At 31.7% G+C, this 15,666-nt stretch overlaps 6 protein-coding genes across 20 annotated transcripts in view; 4 read left to right on the forward strand and 2 right to left on the reverse strand.

Annotated features, from left to right (window-relative positions):
* The first annotated feature begins 14 nt into the window (after positions 1–14).
* Positions 15–2,686, forward strand: LOC100645235 (nuclear pore complex protein Nup50). 2 transcript variants are annotated; one of them, XM_003393778.4, is made up of 5 exons: positions 15–163; positions 574–731; positions 817–1,772; positions 1,833–1,970; positions 2,078–2,686. In XM_003393778.4, exons 2-5 carry the CDS (start codon positions 576–578, stop codon positions 2,382–2,384), a joined length of 1,557 nt encoding a protein of 518 aa, XP_003393826.1. In that variant the 5' UTR covers positions 15–163; positions 574–575; the 3' UTR covers positions 2,385–2,686. The 2 variants fall into 2 exon arrangements, with proteins under 2 accessions (XP_003393826.1, XP_012175066.1); XM_012319676.2 differs by lacking the exon at positions 15–163 and having other exon boundaries at positions 564–731.
* A 789-nt stretch (positions 2,687–3,475) lies between these two features.
* LOC100645363 (protein lin-9 homolog) lies at positions 3,476–7,298 on the reverse strand. Of its 3 annotated transcripts, XM_048414456.1 has the most exons (8): positions 7,157–7,298; positions 5,970–6,309; positions 5,595–5,897; positions 5,104–5,521; positions 4,678–5,027; positions 4,349–4,595; positions 4,075–4,277; positions 3,476–3,958 (listed from the first exon to the last, which is right to left on the reverse strand). In XM_048414456.1, the coding sequence occupies exons 1-7, from the start codon at positions 7,173–7,175 to the stop codon at positions 4,086–4,088; spliced, it is 1,869 nt and encodes a 622-aa protein (XP_048270413.1). In that variant the 5' UTR covers positions 7,176–7,298; the 3' UTR covers positions 3,476–3,958; positions 4,075–4,085. The 3 variants fall into 3 exon arrangements, with proteins under 3 accessions (XP_048270413.1, XP_003393827.4, XP_048270414.1); XM_003393779.4 differs by having other exon boundaries at positions 3,476–4,277; XM_048414457.1 differs by lacking the exon at positions 7,157–7,298 and adding an exon at positions 6,516–7,062 and having other exon boundaries at positions 3,476–4,277.
* A 482-nt stretch (positions 7,299–7,780) lies between these two features.
* LOC100645480 lies at positions 7,781–9,538 on the forward strand. The gene is made up of 8 exons (XM_048414475.1): positions 7,781–8,056; positions 8,143–8,246; positions 8,351–8,509; positions 8,566–8,633; positions 8,713–8,895; positions 8,965–9,098; positions 9,171–9,275; positions 9,360–9,538. Exons 1-8 carry the CDS (start codon positions 7,906–7,908, stop codon positions 9,536–9,538), a joined length of 1,083 nt encoding a protein of 360 aa, XP_048270432.1. The 5' UTR covers positions 7,781–7,905.
* A 166-nt stretch (positions 9,539–9,704) lies between these two features.
* On the forward strand, positions 9,705–11,044 carry LOC125387176. Its single transcript, XM_048414473.1, has 3 exons — positions 9,705–9,913; positions 10,153–10,320; positions 10,394–11,044. Exons 1-3 carry the CDS (start codon positions 9,844–9,846, stop codon positions 10,594–10,596), a joined length of 441 nt encoding a protein of 146 aa, XP_048270430.1. The 5' UTR covers positions 9,705–9,843; the 3' UTR covers positions 10,597–11,044.
* On the reverse strand, positions 10,827–14,415 carry LOC100645585. Of its 3 annotated transcripts, none has more exons than XM_003393781.4 (5): positions 14,281–14,415; positions 11,906–12,023; positions 11,750–11,824; positions 11,445–11,609; positions 10,827–11,333 (listed from the first exon to the last, which is right to left on the reverse strand). In XM_003393781.4, the coding sequence occupies exons 1-5, from the start codon at positions 14,287–14,289 to the stop codon at positions 11,131–11,133; spliced, it is 570 nt and encodes a 189-aa protein (XP_003393829.2). In that variant the 5' UTR covers positions 14,290–14,415; the 3' UTR covers positions 10,827–11,130. The 3 variants fall into 3 exon arrangements, with proteins under 3 accessions (XP_003393829.2, XP_012175142.1, XP_012175147.1); XM_012319752.3 differs by lacking the exon at positions 14,281–14,415 and adding an exon at positions 13,400–13,532; XM_012319757.3 differs by lacking the exon at positions 14,281–14,415 and adding an exon at positions 12,434–12,555.
* The window catches only part of LOC100644003 (Down syndrome cell adhesion molecule-like protein Dscam2), a 173,307-nt gene continuing 170,548 nt past the window's right edge, over positions 12,908–15,666 (forward strand). For 9 of the 10 annotated variants that reach the window (XM_048414439.1, XM_048414431.1, XM_048414441.1 and 6 more), the window contains exon 1: positions 14,692–14,884. The gene's annotated coding sequence lies outside the window, so the exon portion shown is untranslated. Of the gene's footprint in view, positions 13,256–14,691; positions 14,885–15,666 lie in introns of those variants that run through there. The other variant, XM_048414430.1, reaches the window with a different exon arrangement.

The raw sequence follows: 15,666 nt of genomic DNA on the forward strand, positions 1-15,666 counted from the left end.
TAGTATGATCGAGATTGAAAAAATGCGCATGCGCAAACTTGAAAATTGTGTTTAGTTTAGTGTTAAACTTTGTTCGACTTCTTATGTATGTTAAGTCCGTACTGCAATACAAGTATAGTAAATTGATTTCAATTAAACTTTTCATAGACTTACATTTATTTTGGTAAATATTATGATATAATTTAGTTTATTTTTCAGTTATATTAAAAAGTTGATATCTTCTATTTTGGCAGTTTGTGAGGTTATATTGCAAATTTTCTTTCATATATTTAAAAATAAACATGTAATTTTCCTTAAAATTAATCGTATTATGATTATTTAATATAATATAATATTACTAATGAATCGTTCAATTTTTTGTACTTCCAACTCCTATAGAATTGTTTGTTGTACAAACATATAATATACAGAACTTTTTTGTCAATTTGTAAAATAAATAATCTTAATATCTATTAAATGTATATTAATTTTTACATCATTAGTTAAAAAGGTTAATTTTGTTATTTGATTTTACATAAGAAAAAAGGATATGAGCAAGACAGCGCTGAATATATTTGTAAAATATGTTTATAGAAATGGCTGGTAAGAGGGCTGCGTCTACGGACCTGAATCACGACAATTGGGATGATGAAGAAAAACCTGAAGAAGCAGGAACATTTAAAAAAGCTTCTGATGATGTATTGGAAAAACGTGTTGTTAAAAAAGCTAAGAGACGTTTACAAAATTCAGAAGTAAATAATTTTGACATTTCCTTATTTTTTACCTTACAATATGTGTATATATATGTGTATATATTTCTTTTACAATATTTTTCAGGATGGTACCAGAAGTGTATTTGGTACGTTTACAGGTTTTAAAACAAAAACTTCAACTAGTGCTTCACCCTTTAGCTTTTTAGCTAATAATAATACTAATATTAGTGCTAATGATATGGCTTCTAAGACAGTTACGAATGTAAACAAGTCTTCAAACAATGAAACTCTAAAAACTAATGAAAATGGAACTAATAAGAGGGAAAATACAGAAATACAAAGTTCATCAACTATGTTCACTATTAAAAATAGTACTTCTGATCAGGAAGAACAAAATATATCTAAAAAGTCCACTGATTATTTTGCTAAATTAAAAGGGTTAAATGAAAGTGTGGCACAATGGATTAAAACTCATGTTGATGCAAATCCATTTTGTATCTTGACTCCAATTTTTAAGGATTATAAAAGATATCTTAAGGAGATTGAAGCTAAACATGGAAGTGAGATTGAAAAATCAACACAAGCACAGTATAGTGATAACAAGGAAATTGTAAATACAGACAAAAAAATTGAGAGTTCTCCATTTGGAAGAACACATGCAAAGTCACCATTAAAATCTGCTGAATGGAAACCTGAAAAATCAATTTTTGGCAATATTAATCCAGTTTCTAAATCTATATTTAAGAAATCAGAACATACTGTAAATACTGGTAAACCTATTTTTAGTACAGATCAGAATTCAGACTCGCCTAAATCTGTTTTTGATAGTATTGATCAAAAATCTGGTAGCAAAAGCATATTTGGAAGTACAAGTTCTGAAAAAAATCCTTTTTTGAGTAAGCCACCTACTGCATCTGATAAATCAGAAGAGCAGGAAACAAAACCAGATTCAAAACCTACTACTACTATTGTTACTAATACCACTATGAGTAGTTCTTTTGCTACAACAAATACAGCTACCTTTTGTTTTGGTCAAAGTTCTGCTACGAGTAATACATCAACTGGATTTAGTTTTGGAAGGTAATTTATTTAAAATTTTGAGTATAATAAAAATATTTTAATAATATTATAACTTTGCAGTACCAAACCATTTACATTTGGAGCTCAAGTAGTACAGCCACAAGAACCTGAGGATGAAGGAAAAGATGATGAAAATGAAGAACCACCAAAAGCAGATTTTAAACCAGTAACAGAAGAAGGTGCCATATATGAACAAAGGTACATTCAACATTTTCTATCAACCTGCTTTCTTCAGAAAGCAGGGCATGTATTAATTTAAGATTAAAACTTGAATGTGATGCAATGTATTATTACATTTTTTACAGGTGTAAAGTTTTTGTTAAAAAAGATGGTAATTTTACTGATCGAGGTATAGGAACACTATTCTTAAAACCAACTCCAAATGAAAAAACACAATTATTAGTACGTGCAGAAACGTCTTTGGGAAATTTATTGCTCAATACTTTATTAACTGAAAGTATTCCAACAAAACGGATGAACAAAAATACAATAATGTTATTGTGTTTACCAATGCCTGAATCTACACCACCTCCAGTACCAGTATTATTAAGAGTAAAAACAGATGAAGACGCCGATATATTATTGGAAACACTCAATAAACATAAAAAATAAAAAGAAAATAGCAATTATAGATAATATGACATATTCTTGAAAAAGAAATATAGTAAAATCATGTTAAATATTATTAATTGATGAATTTCTGAAAACCAAAATACATCTTTACGTTACACCTATTCATTGTAATACTTTTACCTGACTTGATATAGAATGTAATGTAAAATAGAACTAGTATAAATTATACATATTTTTTATTGTACAAAAGGTACGTTATGGTATCAGTAACATACGTAATATAAGTAACATAATATGTATATGAAGCAAATAAATATAAGACTTAGAATATTTGAAGTTCATATACGTTATTTGCTACTTTTATTGCAAATACTTAGAACAAAAACAAATACGAGTAATTAGCTAAATGTATACATATTCGAATTCATTTTTTCTTTGCATTATTCTATGTTATAAATATAAATACCATAACTTATTTAAAGTAATTTTTTGTTATGTATGTATACAGAATTGTATCTGTGGAATATTATCCACATGCTTAATATAGATTTCCTAGTGTAAAATTATTTACATATGAGAAATTCATGTAAATAGAACCTAAAAGTGGTAAGTCCATAACTTACATTTCTTGGCTTATTCTTGAATATAAAACATTTTATAGTTTCCACATTTATAACTCAATGCAATGACTGTTTCATCATCTAACGAAATAATTATTTTTGTTGAAGATAAAAAAAGATATAAAAGGATTGTGATATTTTGGAACAAGAATCTATTTACAGATAATAAAAAAAGGTTTAAGGGATGTCCATATTTGAATTATTTATATTAGTATTGCATATGTAATTGCATCAAATTTACATTTACTTTATTAAAAATATAATATGCTTGAAAAATAAGTACAACATTCATATAACTGTATTTATGACAACATAATATTTGGAATCAGATAAACTTTAATAATCGATGTTCTTAATTCAATATATTGGTAACTATTTTAAAAATAGGACCATTAGGTAGACTCACATATTATAAATAAATTATTGCATATTATATTAAACATTTCACAATTTTTCAAAGTAAAACATTCGATATAAATAAAAAATTGGTAGCTAGTATAATAAAACAAATGTAAAAGATCCATATTTTATATCATTTATAGTGTATTTACAATTGGTCATGCCATATTTGTGCATATACCTAATGTACAGTTATCGAAAATAATTTTTTAAAATACTAATGTATTAATTATATATTAATTTTTGGAATTATCTATAAGCAGAAAATATTAAACTCTTTTTTACAAAATAAAAAATTTGTTTCATTCCTACTGTGATGACGTAATGTTATAAATTTCTATATAAAGTTAATGAAAGCTGCCACTGCAAAATGCACGCTTTATTTACAATAGCCATATTAGTTTATTTTTGATTTAATAATTCATAGATATTTAATTAATTATTGCAAAATTGTATTGTAAAAATCGCAAAGTTGACAAGTAAATCTTTTAAACGTGAACATTTTTAAATGTTTAATGCAATTAACAGCACAGCGCATTATCCTAAACTCATTTGTATCCTAATAAGATAGGTGCTCTTTAATGATGATATGCCCTATACAAAAAAGATAATAAAATAAAATTGGACTTTTTCATATAAAATATTGTAATATTATAGTTGTTATCTATTTTAGTATTGTACATTTTTTCGTAAGTATTAATGAAAATTACTTTCATATTTGCTAAGCTCTTTGGGCCATAAATGGCGTTAAAGCACCTCTTTGTCCCAAACCTAATTGTATATGTTGCATGTGTATTTCAACACAATTTTGAAAAACTTGTTGATTTTGTGGACTTAATTTTGCACGTATTTGTTCCATTGTGCCTTGTAGCACTTTTAATTCATATGCATTACGATCTGAATCAGATAAACTCTAAAACGTAAAGAAGATTGTATAACAATAAAACAGTATGTATTCACATTAAGGATAATGTTTCAAATTACCTTTACTTGAAGCATAAGAGCTGTTAAATCTGTTACTAATTGAGACATTTTTCCGGGTTCCCTGTCATTAACACTATTATGTCTTGCAATCATATCTGCAGCTTCCTGTCTACATTTTTCACGCAGATGAGAAGGAGCTAACATAGCTGCAACACTAGGTTCCGGAGCCATTTCTTGACAAAGTTCTTGAACGTCATTAAGAAAATCTTGCAAAGCCGTATTCATTTTTTCCAATTCAACTACGATACTAAAATTATAAATATGAATAAAGAAAGAAAATAATTTTTCACCAAATATTAACATATGAGATTAATATAATAATCGCTTACCCTGCATATTTTCTTTCAAAATCTGGTGGCAACAGTTCTCCAAACGAACGTCTTTTTTCTGCCTCACTGTTCATCTCTTTTAATTTTTTTATTTTAACCTTCTTAGCAGCTAATATTTTATTTACTTTAACCATAAATTCCAATAATTTTAAAGGATAACCATTCATTGTTCCACCAATATGAGATTTCTTTGGTAAAGATACAGAAGCATTCGATATTAAAGGATCACTGTTTAAACGCGGTGACATTAATTTCATGGCATATGGTGGAGATGGTACATATTGTACATGTCGTGGTCTGAACTTCTGTGCAAATGAGGCTACACTTATCGTTTCCGGTGGTTCATTTGACTGTAAATAACAAATAAATACATAATAACATAAGATTACAATGTGCTTTTTTGCTCCAAAACAGATATATACATACCAGTACTTCATAATCTGGAACACTATGCGTTCCAAGTCCGGCGCGTTCAAATGTAATTCTGTAAGTGTTATTACTAGTATCGACAGCATCAATACTTCCAGTGAATAAACCATCCTGTGGTTTTCTCAGTCTTGCTGTAACTTTGGTTCCTATTACCAATTGTAATGGTATTTCTGGTGGTAAATCTTTGAAACTATTAATATCAGCAGCTTTTCTTTGTTGCAACATTCGAATTTTTTGTCTCTTTCTTTCTAGTTCTCGTCTTTCTTCCTCAAAAAACGACTGTGAACACCTTCGTGGTTTACCCATCATTCTTCTTATCTTGCACCATTCAACTCGTGTTAATTTCCGAGTTTTTAATTGTGGAAACGATTCTTTTAAACAGATCATAAAATCATTGTCTCCTTCAAAAAGAGTCCTGCATAAAAGAATATTTTAATTGTACTACATTAAATTATACATGTATGTGAATATATTTTTTTCATACATACTTATCAATGTTACTATAAAACCACTCGTAACAAACCCATTTGTGTGCTTTTGGTAATTTCAATAAATTTCTTAATCTCATACCAATCTTTTGTCCAATTTTACGATCCGGAGATGAAGGTGGCATTGGTTTATCAGGTTCTTTCTCTTGTTTAATTGGAGTCATTGTAGATGATACAGGTTGACTTAATATATTATTTTTTCTGGGCTCATTGGTTATTCTATTTTGTTTTTTTGCAGGAGATGGACGAGATACTTTTTTAGGAGAATGTTTCGTATCCGGATGTGATGGATCCTTTTTAATTCTAAAAAAATAGGTGATATTAATTAATATATACATTATATTAAGAAACATACTCACAATGTTAAGTATTTACCTATGATGAGGATGGTTAACTAATATATCATCATAAAATAATTTGTTTTTCTTTCTAATCCTTGCTGGCATTCCCCTTCGATTTAAAACTTGAACTGGTTGGCTAGGAGGATTTGGTTTTGGAGGAGGTTGGCTACCTACTCTTTGTAAACCTAAAGCTGCAGGGCCAAGTTCAGGAATTGGATCAGATTCCTCAGTGTCCATATGGGAATCTGTTGAATTATTTGAAATTTGTTGATCATCCATATCCATTGTATCATCATCGATCACTTCACTTTTGATCTCATCAATTGATGGATATCCTCCATTCTTTATAGATAATAGCGTTTCAGCAGATTCACCTAAGATAAAATAATTATTTATACATAAGAAAAGAATATTTGCATAAAATACAGCAATAATGATTTTGGTTTTGCTTCTTTTAGATCAAGATTTACTTTTCACAATTAAAAAGCAACAAATCTGTCAAGTCCATTCATAATTACTATTTAAATATGCAAAGATATAATCAGTCATCATTATAAAAACTATTTTTTAATGCACTTACATTGTATGTTATTTTCAAAGAGTCTGTAAATTATATTTCATAATATTTTACATATAACTCTTTGAAGATTCATAACTTATAAAAAAAATTGATGCATAAAGCTATCACTAATGTTACATATAATTCATAATAGACTATTCATTTATAAATATAAAATATATTTTTCTTTGTCTTTTTCTAAATCTGCTAATAAAAATTATTTAAAATGAGAGTTTAGTAAGAACGGGGAAAATCATTCTGCTTTTAGCTATCGACATAACCAAACTTGTACGTAGTTTGGTAAACAGTATGTATAGTTATCGTATTAGAACTAAAGTCATAGAATAAGCGATATTACAAAAACCACAAAATATATTGTCAAGTATTTGTCCCTGAAGTATTGTTTAGTAAATGAAATCTTAAACGGTAAAAATCTTCATTGTCCCGCTTGAATTGTGTATTGGTCATTTTTGAAATTTTAAACCAGATCATTCTGAGCGCAATTGAAACACTAACTCTAAAATCATCAACATGTTACAGAAAGATCTTGTACATTAATAATATAAATTTTGAAACATTTCTTAGACTTGTACAACTACTTTTTGTTTTTAATTAATCCTTGCTATATTAATTTTATCAAGAATAAGTTAACTTTAACTTACTTTCAATCATCTCCGCCATGTTGCTATCAATGATGCATCATGGGTATGTGTTTTCATCGAGCTCGTACGTTTCGCGGTGAATTTCGTTAGTGGTTCTTTTCCATCGTTCCAAATGCCGTGATTGGTTAGCGAGCACCTTCGAATACTGAAATAAATCTTGCGGAATCTTTTAAATGTACACTATATTAAGCGCAACATGTTGTATGATAAATTGAAAAGGAGTTTAATGAAATTTAAGAGATTCGATATTATGTAAAATCAATCGGACAAACGAAATTATGTATATCTATATATACCTGTATAACATTATTTATAGGATATCTAATTTATTTAAAGAATGTATACTCTGAATTTAGCAGTTTTATTTTAACATTAATATTAACTTAATATGATACAAATAAACTTTTTTTGGTTATTAATAATTTCATCAGTTAGTACGGATAATATTGTTTCAATTGATCAATCTGTGACACCTACGAAATATTGTAGGAATAAGGAAAGATTAGTAACGTCAGAAGAGAACGATGAATATTTACTTATAAGCGCTGAGATCGATACAATTGTTGTGATGGAATGTCGATTTTGGTATAAAATACTATTTCACTGACCAAAAAAAAAAAAAAAAAACGAAAGATTTTATTATTATATTCGTTTTACAAGATAGCAATGACAAGGAAGAGAGGCAGTCAAAAATTTGGTACCATCAAGATCGATATAGAGAGACTCCTGAAAAAGAGATTCAATTAGGAATGGACAACAACGCGTCGTTCAATAGGATTTACACTACTCCAGATCTTTCTTTAGTAATTAAAGACATTGCAGTAACAGACGCTGGTATTTACTTATGCCATGGTGAGGAAGGACAGGAGATAGAGAATAAATTCAACTATAGAATCGAACGTAATCAATTCTCACTGAATTTACCAATTATCTAGATAGAATTAATATCTAGATATAATTAATTGGACAAACTTATTTGATGATAGCAATTTTCAAAGAACATGGAGTCTCGTATAAGGAACAAGGAAACATAACTGATTGGGAGAAATATCGTGAAATATATTTGGCATCAGTTACCACACGATTTGCCGTGAGATCACCATTAATTCTACTATTCTACTCAATATTAAATGCTAAATATTTATCAAATATTCACACTCTTCGTGTTTGTATATCGAGCGCAATTTGCATTAGGTTTCGCAAATGTCTGAGTTGGCTCAAATTCGAGAGGTTGGAATACTGCTTCAAGTCATTTCAGAATGGGCACCGTGGGGTCCATGCGAACATTGTGTACGTAATCGAGGATATAAGACGAGTGTTGGAAATTGTCAATTAAAACGACAAATAAATGCGGTAAGAAGGACGAATTATAAGGCTGGAGACGATGACTTACCATATTATTATTACAGACTATTGCCAACAAGAGTGATTCATCCATAGTTAAGTTTTTTCGAAGATCTCCTTCATTACCCTGCAAGTAAGCAAACTTGTCTTTTATCTAGAAAAGATAAATTTCAAGTATAAACAAATATTTATTCTAATATCACTGGTTTAAGAGCAATTTTACTCGAAGAAGAATTTCCTGCTGTTAGTAATGCGGTACGTCATTTGCCGATATTTATTTTAAAGGAAACATGCAAAAAATGTCCCCGCGTGAAAAGAGTAAAAGGTCGCAGATTCAAGTATATCAAACGATTCGTACTAGCAGAAGGAGCTTATCTTACGATCGTTTGTCCCGAGTAATTTAATGTTTGAGCGAAATTGGCAAAGTACTGTTTGTAGCAAAATTCAAAATTCAAACATCGTAGATCAACTATGGATACGCAAGTATCGTGGAAGAAGGATTCGATTACATTGGAAAGGGGTGTCCGACGATCCTTTCGCAAATTGGATCCAGAAGCTCGCGTGATAGTAGACGCCTTTGGAACGCTTTATCTGATAGGTACTTCAAGTAGAGATAAATTACACATCGTACTTTATGGTGTTTCGCATTTTTCTATCTACATACTATCAGATGTTTCCACTCACGAAGAAGGTAACTACACGTGCTACATCGATAACGTTAACATGATGCAAGTAAAAGTCATTGTTATACCTAAGGCAAGATTAGTAACCCAAGGTAAAATTAAAACTAAATTGTTCAGTCAGTTATAATACTTATGTAAAACATTGGACGTTTAATTACAACATCTACTTTTTATAGAATTTCTACGTCATTTGGGATATCTAGGCTTCATATTTCTACTTTGCTCGTTTTGTTACTGTAGTGGTCTGGTTTATACATATAGACGAAGAGATAAATTCGACACAGCTGTTCCAAAGAAAAATACGATTAAAAAAGAAAAAGAAGAAGAAGAAGAAGAAACACCATTTATATATTAAGGTTCATGATTCGCGAAATGACTGATAACAGATAGTTGATAAGAATTGTGCAAACTGTTTACCGACCGAGTTATTATTCTTCGAACGATTTCTCTTATGGGAGCTTCTTAACAGACGATGACCTTACAGGTAACCAAGTGAAAGGAGGCAGTGGAAGGGACAACTGCATGGGATACGTGTCCGTTTCTCGTAGTCACAGTTTAGTTTCAAAATGGCTGAGTTTGGTTGTTCTTGTTTCCTTATGTCAGTTCACGAGTGAGAAATTCAATTAAAGTAAACGTATTCGCAAACAAATTCGCGATAGGATGAAGTTAAGGACAGAGGTTTTCGTACTGTCCGCGGTTCTTTGCCTGGTTCTGTTTCAAGGCGCAACCGGTGAGTTTCATGCACAACATAGATCGCATCTATACGTACATACATAGTGGACAATGTCATACTTTCACCGCATACCGAAATAGCTCATCTTTTCCTTGAAGTGTGGTGTTTCTTCTTTTTCCTTAATTTAAAACGTATCTATTCATGATTCTCTAAAACGATTCCAAAGAAACGATCTCGTTAGCGTTTGCGGATTGTGTACAAAAGTAAAAGTGTTATTTATAAGTGCTCCATTTTAGGACTTCTGCGAAGATGTGTGAATTGTAGATCAAGAGGAGATCTAGGATCTTGTAAGGATCCTTTCACTATGAACTCGACGGCGATTGAAATGGAAAAAGGTGTCGACACTGTTCCTTGCGCATCTGGTTGGTGCGGCAAAATAATTGAACGACACGGTTTAAATAACGGTAAACATTCGATGGATACACATTTAGATATACATATTGAACATTGTTTTATAAGGAATATTGTATCGTATAGAATATGGTACCGCCACGCAAAGGCTTTGTTTCCAACGTGGACCTGACGACGGTGAGGAACGATGTGCGTTTACCGTGTGGAATTACAAAAAGGTGTATATGTGCCTTTGCTTCGGGGATCTATGCAATGGAACGACGAAATCAAGCATCTCCAATGGTTTGATTCTGACAACGCTCTCCGTTTTACTACGATGGTTCATTTGAGAACGCTGGAATTGAATCGAATGTATATTATTGTATAAAATGTTCCTTGTATTTGTACATGTCGTGATATCATCAATTTGCAAATATAGCCAGTATTGATTTGCTATTAAGCTTAAATGAGCGAGAAATCTGTAAAAATATACTCTAATTTTATTTATAACTTCGTATTTTATGTATTATAATTATAAGAAACCGAGGTATACATGTTTTATATAACAAATTTCTGTAGGACGTTGTACGGTGATTAGTACGATGTTTTATTGTAATTAATAGCGGTCACGATCATTTGTGTACATTACAATTGCGAGACTGTTGAGTGCGGACTGCGTAAAAAGACAAAATGTAATTATTTTTATGTTGAAGAATTTCAAAATAGGAAGCAAAGAAGTTGGTTTTTTCGAATTATACTAAATAAAGATGGGATACATTTTCTGCTTGATATTAAAAAGACCTTATCATTTTCTTTTACCAACATGCGATGTCCGTTAGTCAATTCATAAATAAATAACATTACTGTTAATAAATTCCTCTACGTTAAGCTTTTCTAGAGAATGGCGAGGTGGGCCTCAAACTTCTCAATATGTGCCCATGAAGGCCGTTTCGCCTCCTTTCTTCCTGGTTTTTCAGCAGTGCTCTTTCATGTGGAATATCATCGTAAAATAACTCGCCCTGGCTATAAAGATATTTTACAGCGAGCATTGCTTCCTCACCGGTCAATAAATACGGGTCGTGGTATTCTGAAATATCATTAAAACTAAAACGAATGTCTCTCACTTTATTTTTAAAAGCAAATCAATATATCCTTGCATTCTTCTAGTGTATTCTTGCGTGTCAAATGTATTGCTCACCAAGCCCATTGGAAAAGTCAGGTGTCATATGCCTTGATTCTCGCGAACTGTAACCAAGATCATTGATATCCACTGGTGGAATGAAAACGCCTACCGGCCACAGAGATTCTGCATTTTCCGGCTTTATATATGGTGCAACGTTACCTTTGTTGTGTAATCGTTGCCCTGTGAGAACATGCATAATTTATTATAGTATATATCATATTATAAATTAATATTAGATCCTAATTAACGAATATATTCACTTCGTTAAATTATTGGGTTACGTATTATACTCTTATACTTATCAGAACGGAATATCGTACCAAATTCTGTAGGGTTTCCTGTCGTGCTTCTTCTCCCAATAGAGACGTAAGACGTCTGATCTATCGTCCGATCCCCTGACAGATAGGAATTAATGTTGTTTTGTGATAATGCAAGATTTTTAACGATATAGTATGTAATTACATTTATGAACTAACCGTCTGTCGTAATACCGTGCTCATAAATGTGCGGAGGAGAAATAAATTTCACGTGCACTTTTGAGAGCGGCAAAGCTCTGGTTGCTGCAACAGCAACTAAGAAGACCACCACTTTCATCTGTAATTAAAATTCTCGGATGTTCATGCGTTTACCACGAACTTCTCTTGGTAGAATCTGAATTTAAAAGGTATTTGGAATTAATTCCTTGTTTTTTTGCCGTAGAGTAGCAAACATCGTGATATGTATATATGTGTATATATATATATATATATTTTTTGAAGGACCCTATTTTACTTTTACTACTAAACTTGTTCTTCCTATAATGGTAATATAAAAGTAGGTCAAGGTATTTGTGGCTAATATTTCTACGCTCTACCAACACGGATGATCGAAAGAACAAAATGTAAATGTTAAACCGCATTTACGAAACGATGACGCCATCGGTGGGCCCTGCTGAGAGTGAAATAGACAGAACTATGATCTTGCAGGTTCTCCATTGGTTTCTCTGACGAAAATTAATTGTATACCTCGTCACAGTGCTGCCTAATATAGCCAGATAATCTGGTGCTTGTAAACGATAATCACAGCCTGTGGCTGACATGTTCGAACATATCTTATTACGGATATGTACAAGATAAGGACGTAAGTAGAGTCTCCACGGTAGTGATTTGTTTGCAGTCATGTGTCGTATATCATCGTTATTGTGATATATATCATCGAGTAGTGTTAGGTAAACTACTAGACGCGCGGATCGAATGTTGCGGGACTGACTATCATGCGAACCAATGTCCACTGAAATAAACAATTATCCTTCGACACGAATGCTTCATACATCAAACGAGTTTAAAAGAGAATCTGAAAGCGACCATAGAAGCAACATCCTCGACGCGTATCATAATTTGTACATGTTTATGTGTGTATATGTTTCTTTATATTCGCGTGCTTGTGCTTATCTGTGTGTGTTTGCAGATGTACGCAATAGATGACTGTGAATTGGTTCGCTCATACATGACTCGTACACAGCGCGTCTTGCAAGGGATTACATAGATATCTATTCACGATTTCGTCACTCTGTTGTACATTCGAATGCGAACGTTCGTAGAAAGTAAACGTCCAAATAGTGTTCATATTTTAAGTGAAACGCTGCTCCATTTCTGCTTTTTATACCTTATTATAGAAAGACCAATTTATAGGGCTATTTTCTTCTTTCACGAAACGGTTATTCAACGACATTGGCTAACTCGCATATCTATAGCTTTCATCGAGCTTGGTGGTTCGCGAAACGGTTCAACGAATTGTGCCATTGCTTTGGCAAGCGCATCGTCAACGAGTAATTGAAAATCATGCTGGTATGTAATATTTACTTTCTATTAATGGAATGTTATCGGTTAATAAGATTTATTAAGAAAAATCGAGAAACACGTATATTTTTCCTATCCTGATGTAATATGTAACTATATCGCGATTGAAACTAGATCATACATTTTCATTACCTTCACATAGAACGAGTGCACTTGTGCTTGACAAGAGCCTTATTCCGCCAAGATAGTAGCAGTTAAAGACATTCGTGTGTTCGACGATGCGTGTCAAACCACCCTTTCGCCTTCCTTCCCGCTCACCTTCACTCGCGAAGTAGAAGTGGCTCCTATTAATTCTGCGCCCATTGTAAGGCAGTGAAACGAAATGCAATAGCTACGATGGAAAATTTTTCACCGCCGATACAAACACTTGTATGCACTGGATGTAATATTTTTTATAGAAATCCTTAATTGCGAAACGCTACATATATGTGCTTCCAATTACTCTCCAAAGAAAGAGATACATTGTAAGAAATAGAAAACGTGAGAGAAAAGAATGAGAAAATAGAAACGAATGTTTTTGTAGAACTGTGGTGTACATAGAAAGAATGGTTTATCGTCAAGTATTTGCTTTTAGAAAGTACCTGTTACATACAAACACGTAAAGTATTACACATTAGATAATTGCGATGATTGATCGAGTCACGCGAAAGAAAGTGATTAACATTAATAAAGACAATTTTAATTGTGTATTGATGTTATGTCAGCTATAGAAAAGCATTAATTACTTTAATTAACCATCAGTGTTCCATCAATTAATCCAGTCAAGTGTTATGTCCAATTAAATGTAGAAGCAATGAACAATGGAAACTCGGAACCTTCGCTTTATTGTATGAAAACATCTATCACTGGTACATACACCGCTCTCTGGCACGATTTTATTTATACTTTTAATTGCAGTAATGAAGTTTCGTAGAATTTCGTGATAAAATTTCTACACGGGGTCATGTTATAAATATGCATAAAAAACCGAAGAAGTATTTGAATAATAAATTGGTAGTCGTTGTAACACTCACCATCGACATTATGAATAACACTTGCAAAATATCGACCACTGACGTTCAGTTTCGTTCCGCTTGTTGAGTTGCTTACACACTGGTGAACACCCGCGTGAAAACGTAATTCCGAAACGATTTGTCTAGTGTCTTCTAAACACGACCAGGAACTGTTCCAGTTTAAATGTCTCGGGAGAATGTCGCGCGTGGTTCCAGCATCCCCCTTCTTGTTACGTACCCCACCTGACCAGAAACCCAGTTGCGAAGGTTCGTAAGGACTCGCACGGGGATACGGTAGAACTTTCATTTCGGTGAACGCGATGCAACCATCCTTTATACGTTTTGAAGGTGCCGCGCGCAAGGATGACCGATGTATGCGCTGCATTGTATGCGCAAGAGTGCGTTCCTTCGGCGCGTTATACGCGGTTGCGTCACTGCTACTACGAAATTGTCAAAAAAAGAAGAAATTTGATCTTTTGTTGTTACATATAAGACATTTCTGTGAACGTATCAATGTGATTCTTTCAACTGAAATTATAAATTTGCAACTACTTGGACTTTTTATTATATGTAATCGAATGATACACTGGTGTTTATGAAGTTCGAGATCATATCTAAAAAATACGTAAGTTTTTAATACTCTATTACACATATAATTACACGAATTTGAAATGATTTAGTCTGTTAATAGTTATACGCTTTCGTCAGTGATTTTTAAAATTTCGTTGAAAGAGGTATAATGTCCAGATTTTATGTTTTAAATAATTAAAGTACTTTCTAAGATTTCATGTTTATATATCAATGTTTTGTCGCATCTAAGTTTTTATAATATTGAGTTAATACGTAGAAATAAGTAATTAGGATTATTTGAAAACAAAATTATATTCCATCCTCTCATTTGCTAAATTCGCGCTATTTTCATGTTTTGATATCATGGCGGTATAACGTACACTATGTAACAATAATAAGTGTAGCAGTAATAACTCTATCAACACAGTAATAAAGCTATCTTTATTTATTTGTTTATATGATTGTTACGTAATTGTAATTATCATGCGATATGTTGACATACTTTGAATAATCATATTGAAATTTGTGCCAAAGAGACATAACCTTAATATTGTGTACCATTTATTGTTCAATCAAAACTCTGTTTGGATGTTTATAAGATAGAACATGACATATTACAAAAGTTCTATCTTCTTATATTAAATGGTGTACGATGATTTATTTAAAACTTTATAGAATTGTAAATAATGAGGAGTACAAGATAATATAACTGCAAAATATGCGTGAATTTTACATAGTCTGAATAGATTAGATTTCTGTATAGATATATTATATTTCACTTTATTAGTATATCATTAACATAGCTTTATTAGTATTTAAGAAAGTACAGAGAATGGT

This window comes from Bombus terrestris, chromosome 2 (genome assembly GCF_910591885.1).
Source record: "Bombus terrestris chromosome 2, iyBomTerr1.2, whole genome shotgun sequence".
Taxonomy (NCBI): domain Eukaryota; kingdom Metazoa; phylum Arthropoda; class Insecta; order Hymenoptera; family Apidae; genus Bombus; species Bombus terrestris.

Excerpts from the sequence above, each read along its gene's own strand:
- LOC100645235 (XM_012319676.2), top strand. The coding sequence starts at position 564 with ATGTTTATAGAAATGGCTGGTAAGAGGGCTGCGTCTACGGACCTGAAT. Across the intron at positions 732-816 it reads GACGTTTACAAAATTCAGAA|GATGGTACCAGAAGTGTATT; the intron begins GTAAATAATTTT and ends AATATTTTTCAG. Across the intron at positions 1,971-2,077 it reads GGTGCCATATATGAACAAAG|GTGTAAAGTTTTTGTTAAAA; the intron begins GTACATTCAACA and ends CATTTTTTACAG.
- LOC100645363 (XM_048414456.1), bottom strand. Across the intron at positions 5,898-5,969 it reads GTTAACCATCCTCATCATAG|AATTAAAAAGGATCCATCAC; the intron begins GTAAATACTTAA and ends CTATTTTTTTAG. Across the intron at positions 4,596-4,677 it reads TTTGAAAGAAAATATGCAGG|TATCGTAGTTGAATTGGAAA; the intron begins GTAAGCGATTAT and ends TTATAATTTTAG.
- LOC100645480 (XM_048414475.1), top strand. The coding sequence starts at position 7,906 with ATGGACAACAACGCGTCGTTCAATAGGATTTACACTACTCCAGATCTT. Across the intron at positions 8,057-8,142 it reads ATTCAACTATAGAATCGAAC|CAATTTTCAAAGAACATGGA; the intron begins GTAATCAATTCT and ends ATTTGATGATAG. Across the intron at positions 8,634-8,712 it reads TCTCCTTCATTACCCTGCAA|AGCAATTTTACTCGAAGAAG; the intron begins GTAAGCAAACTT and ends CACTGGTTTAAG.
- LOC125387176 (XM_048414473.1), top strand. The coding sequence starts at position 9,844 with ATGAAGTTAAGGACAGAGGTTTTCGTACTGTCCGCGGTTCTTTGCCTG. Across the intron at positions 9,914-10,152 it reads TCTGTTTCAAGGCGCAACCG|GACTTCTGCGAAGATGTGTG; the intron begins GTGAGTTTCATG and ends GCTCCATTTTAG. Across the intron at positions 10,321-10,393 it reads ACGACACGGTTTAAATAACG|AATATGGTACCGCCACGCAA; the intron begins GTAAACATTCGA and ends TGTATCGTATAG.
- LOC100645585 (XM_003393781.4), bottom strand. Across the intron at positions 11,825-11,905 it reads GCACGGTATTACGACAGACG|GGGATCGGACGATAGATCAG; the intron begins GTTAGTTCATAA and ends CCTATCTGTCAG. Across the intron at positions 11,610-11,749 it reads AGGAAACCCTACAGAATTTG|GGCAACGATTACACAACAAA; the intron begins GTACGATATTCC and ends ATGTTCTCACAG.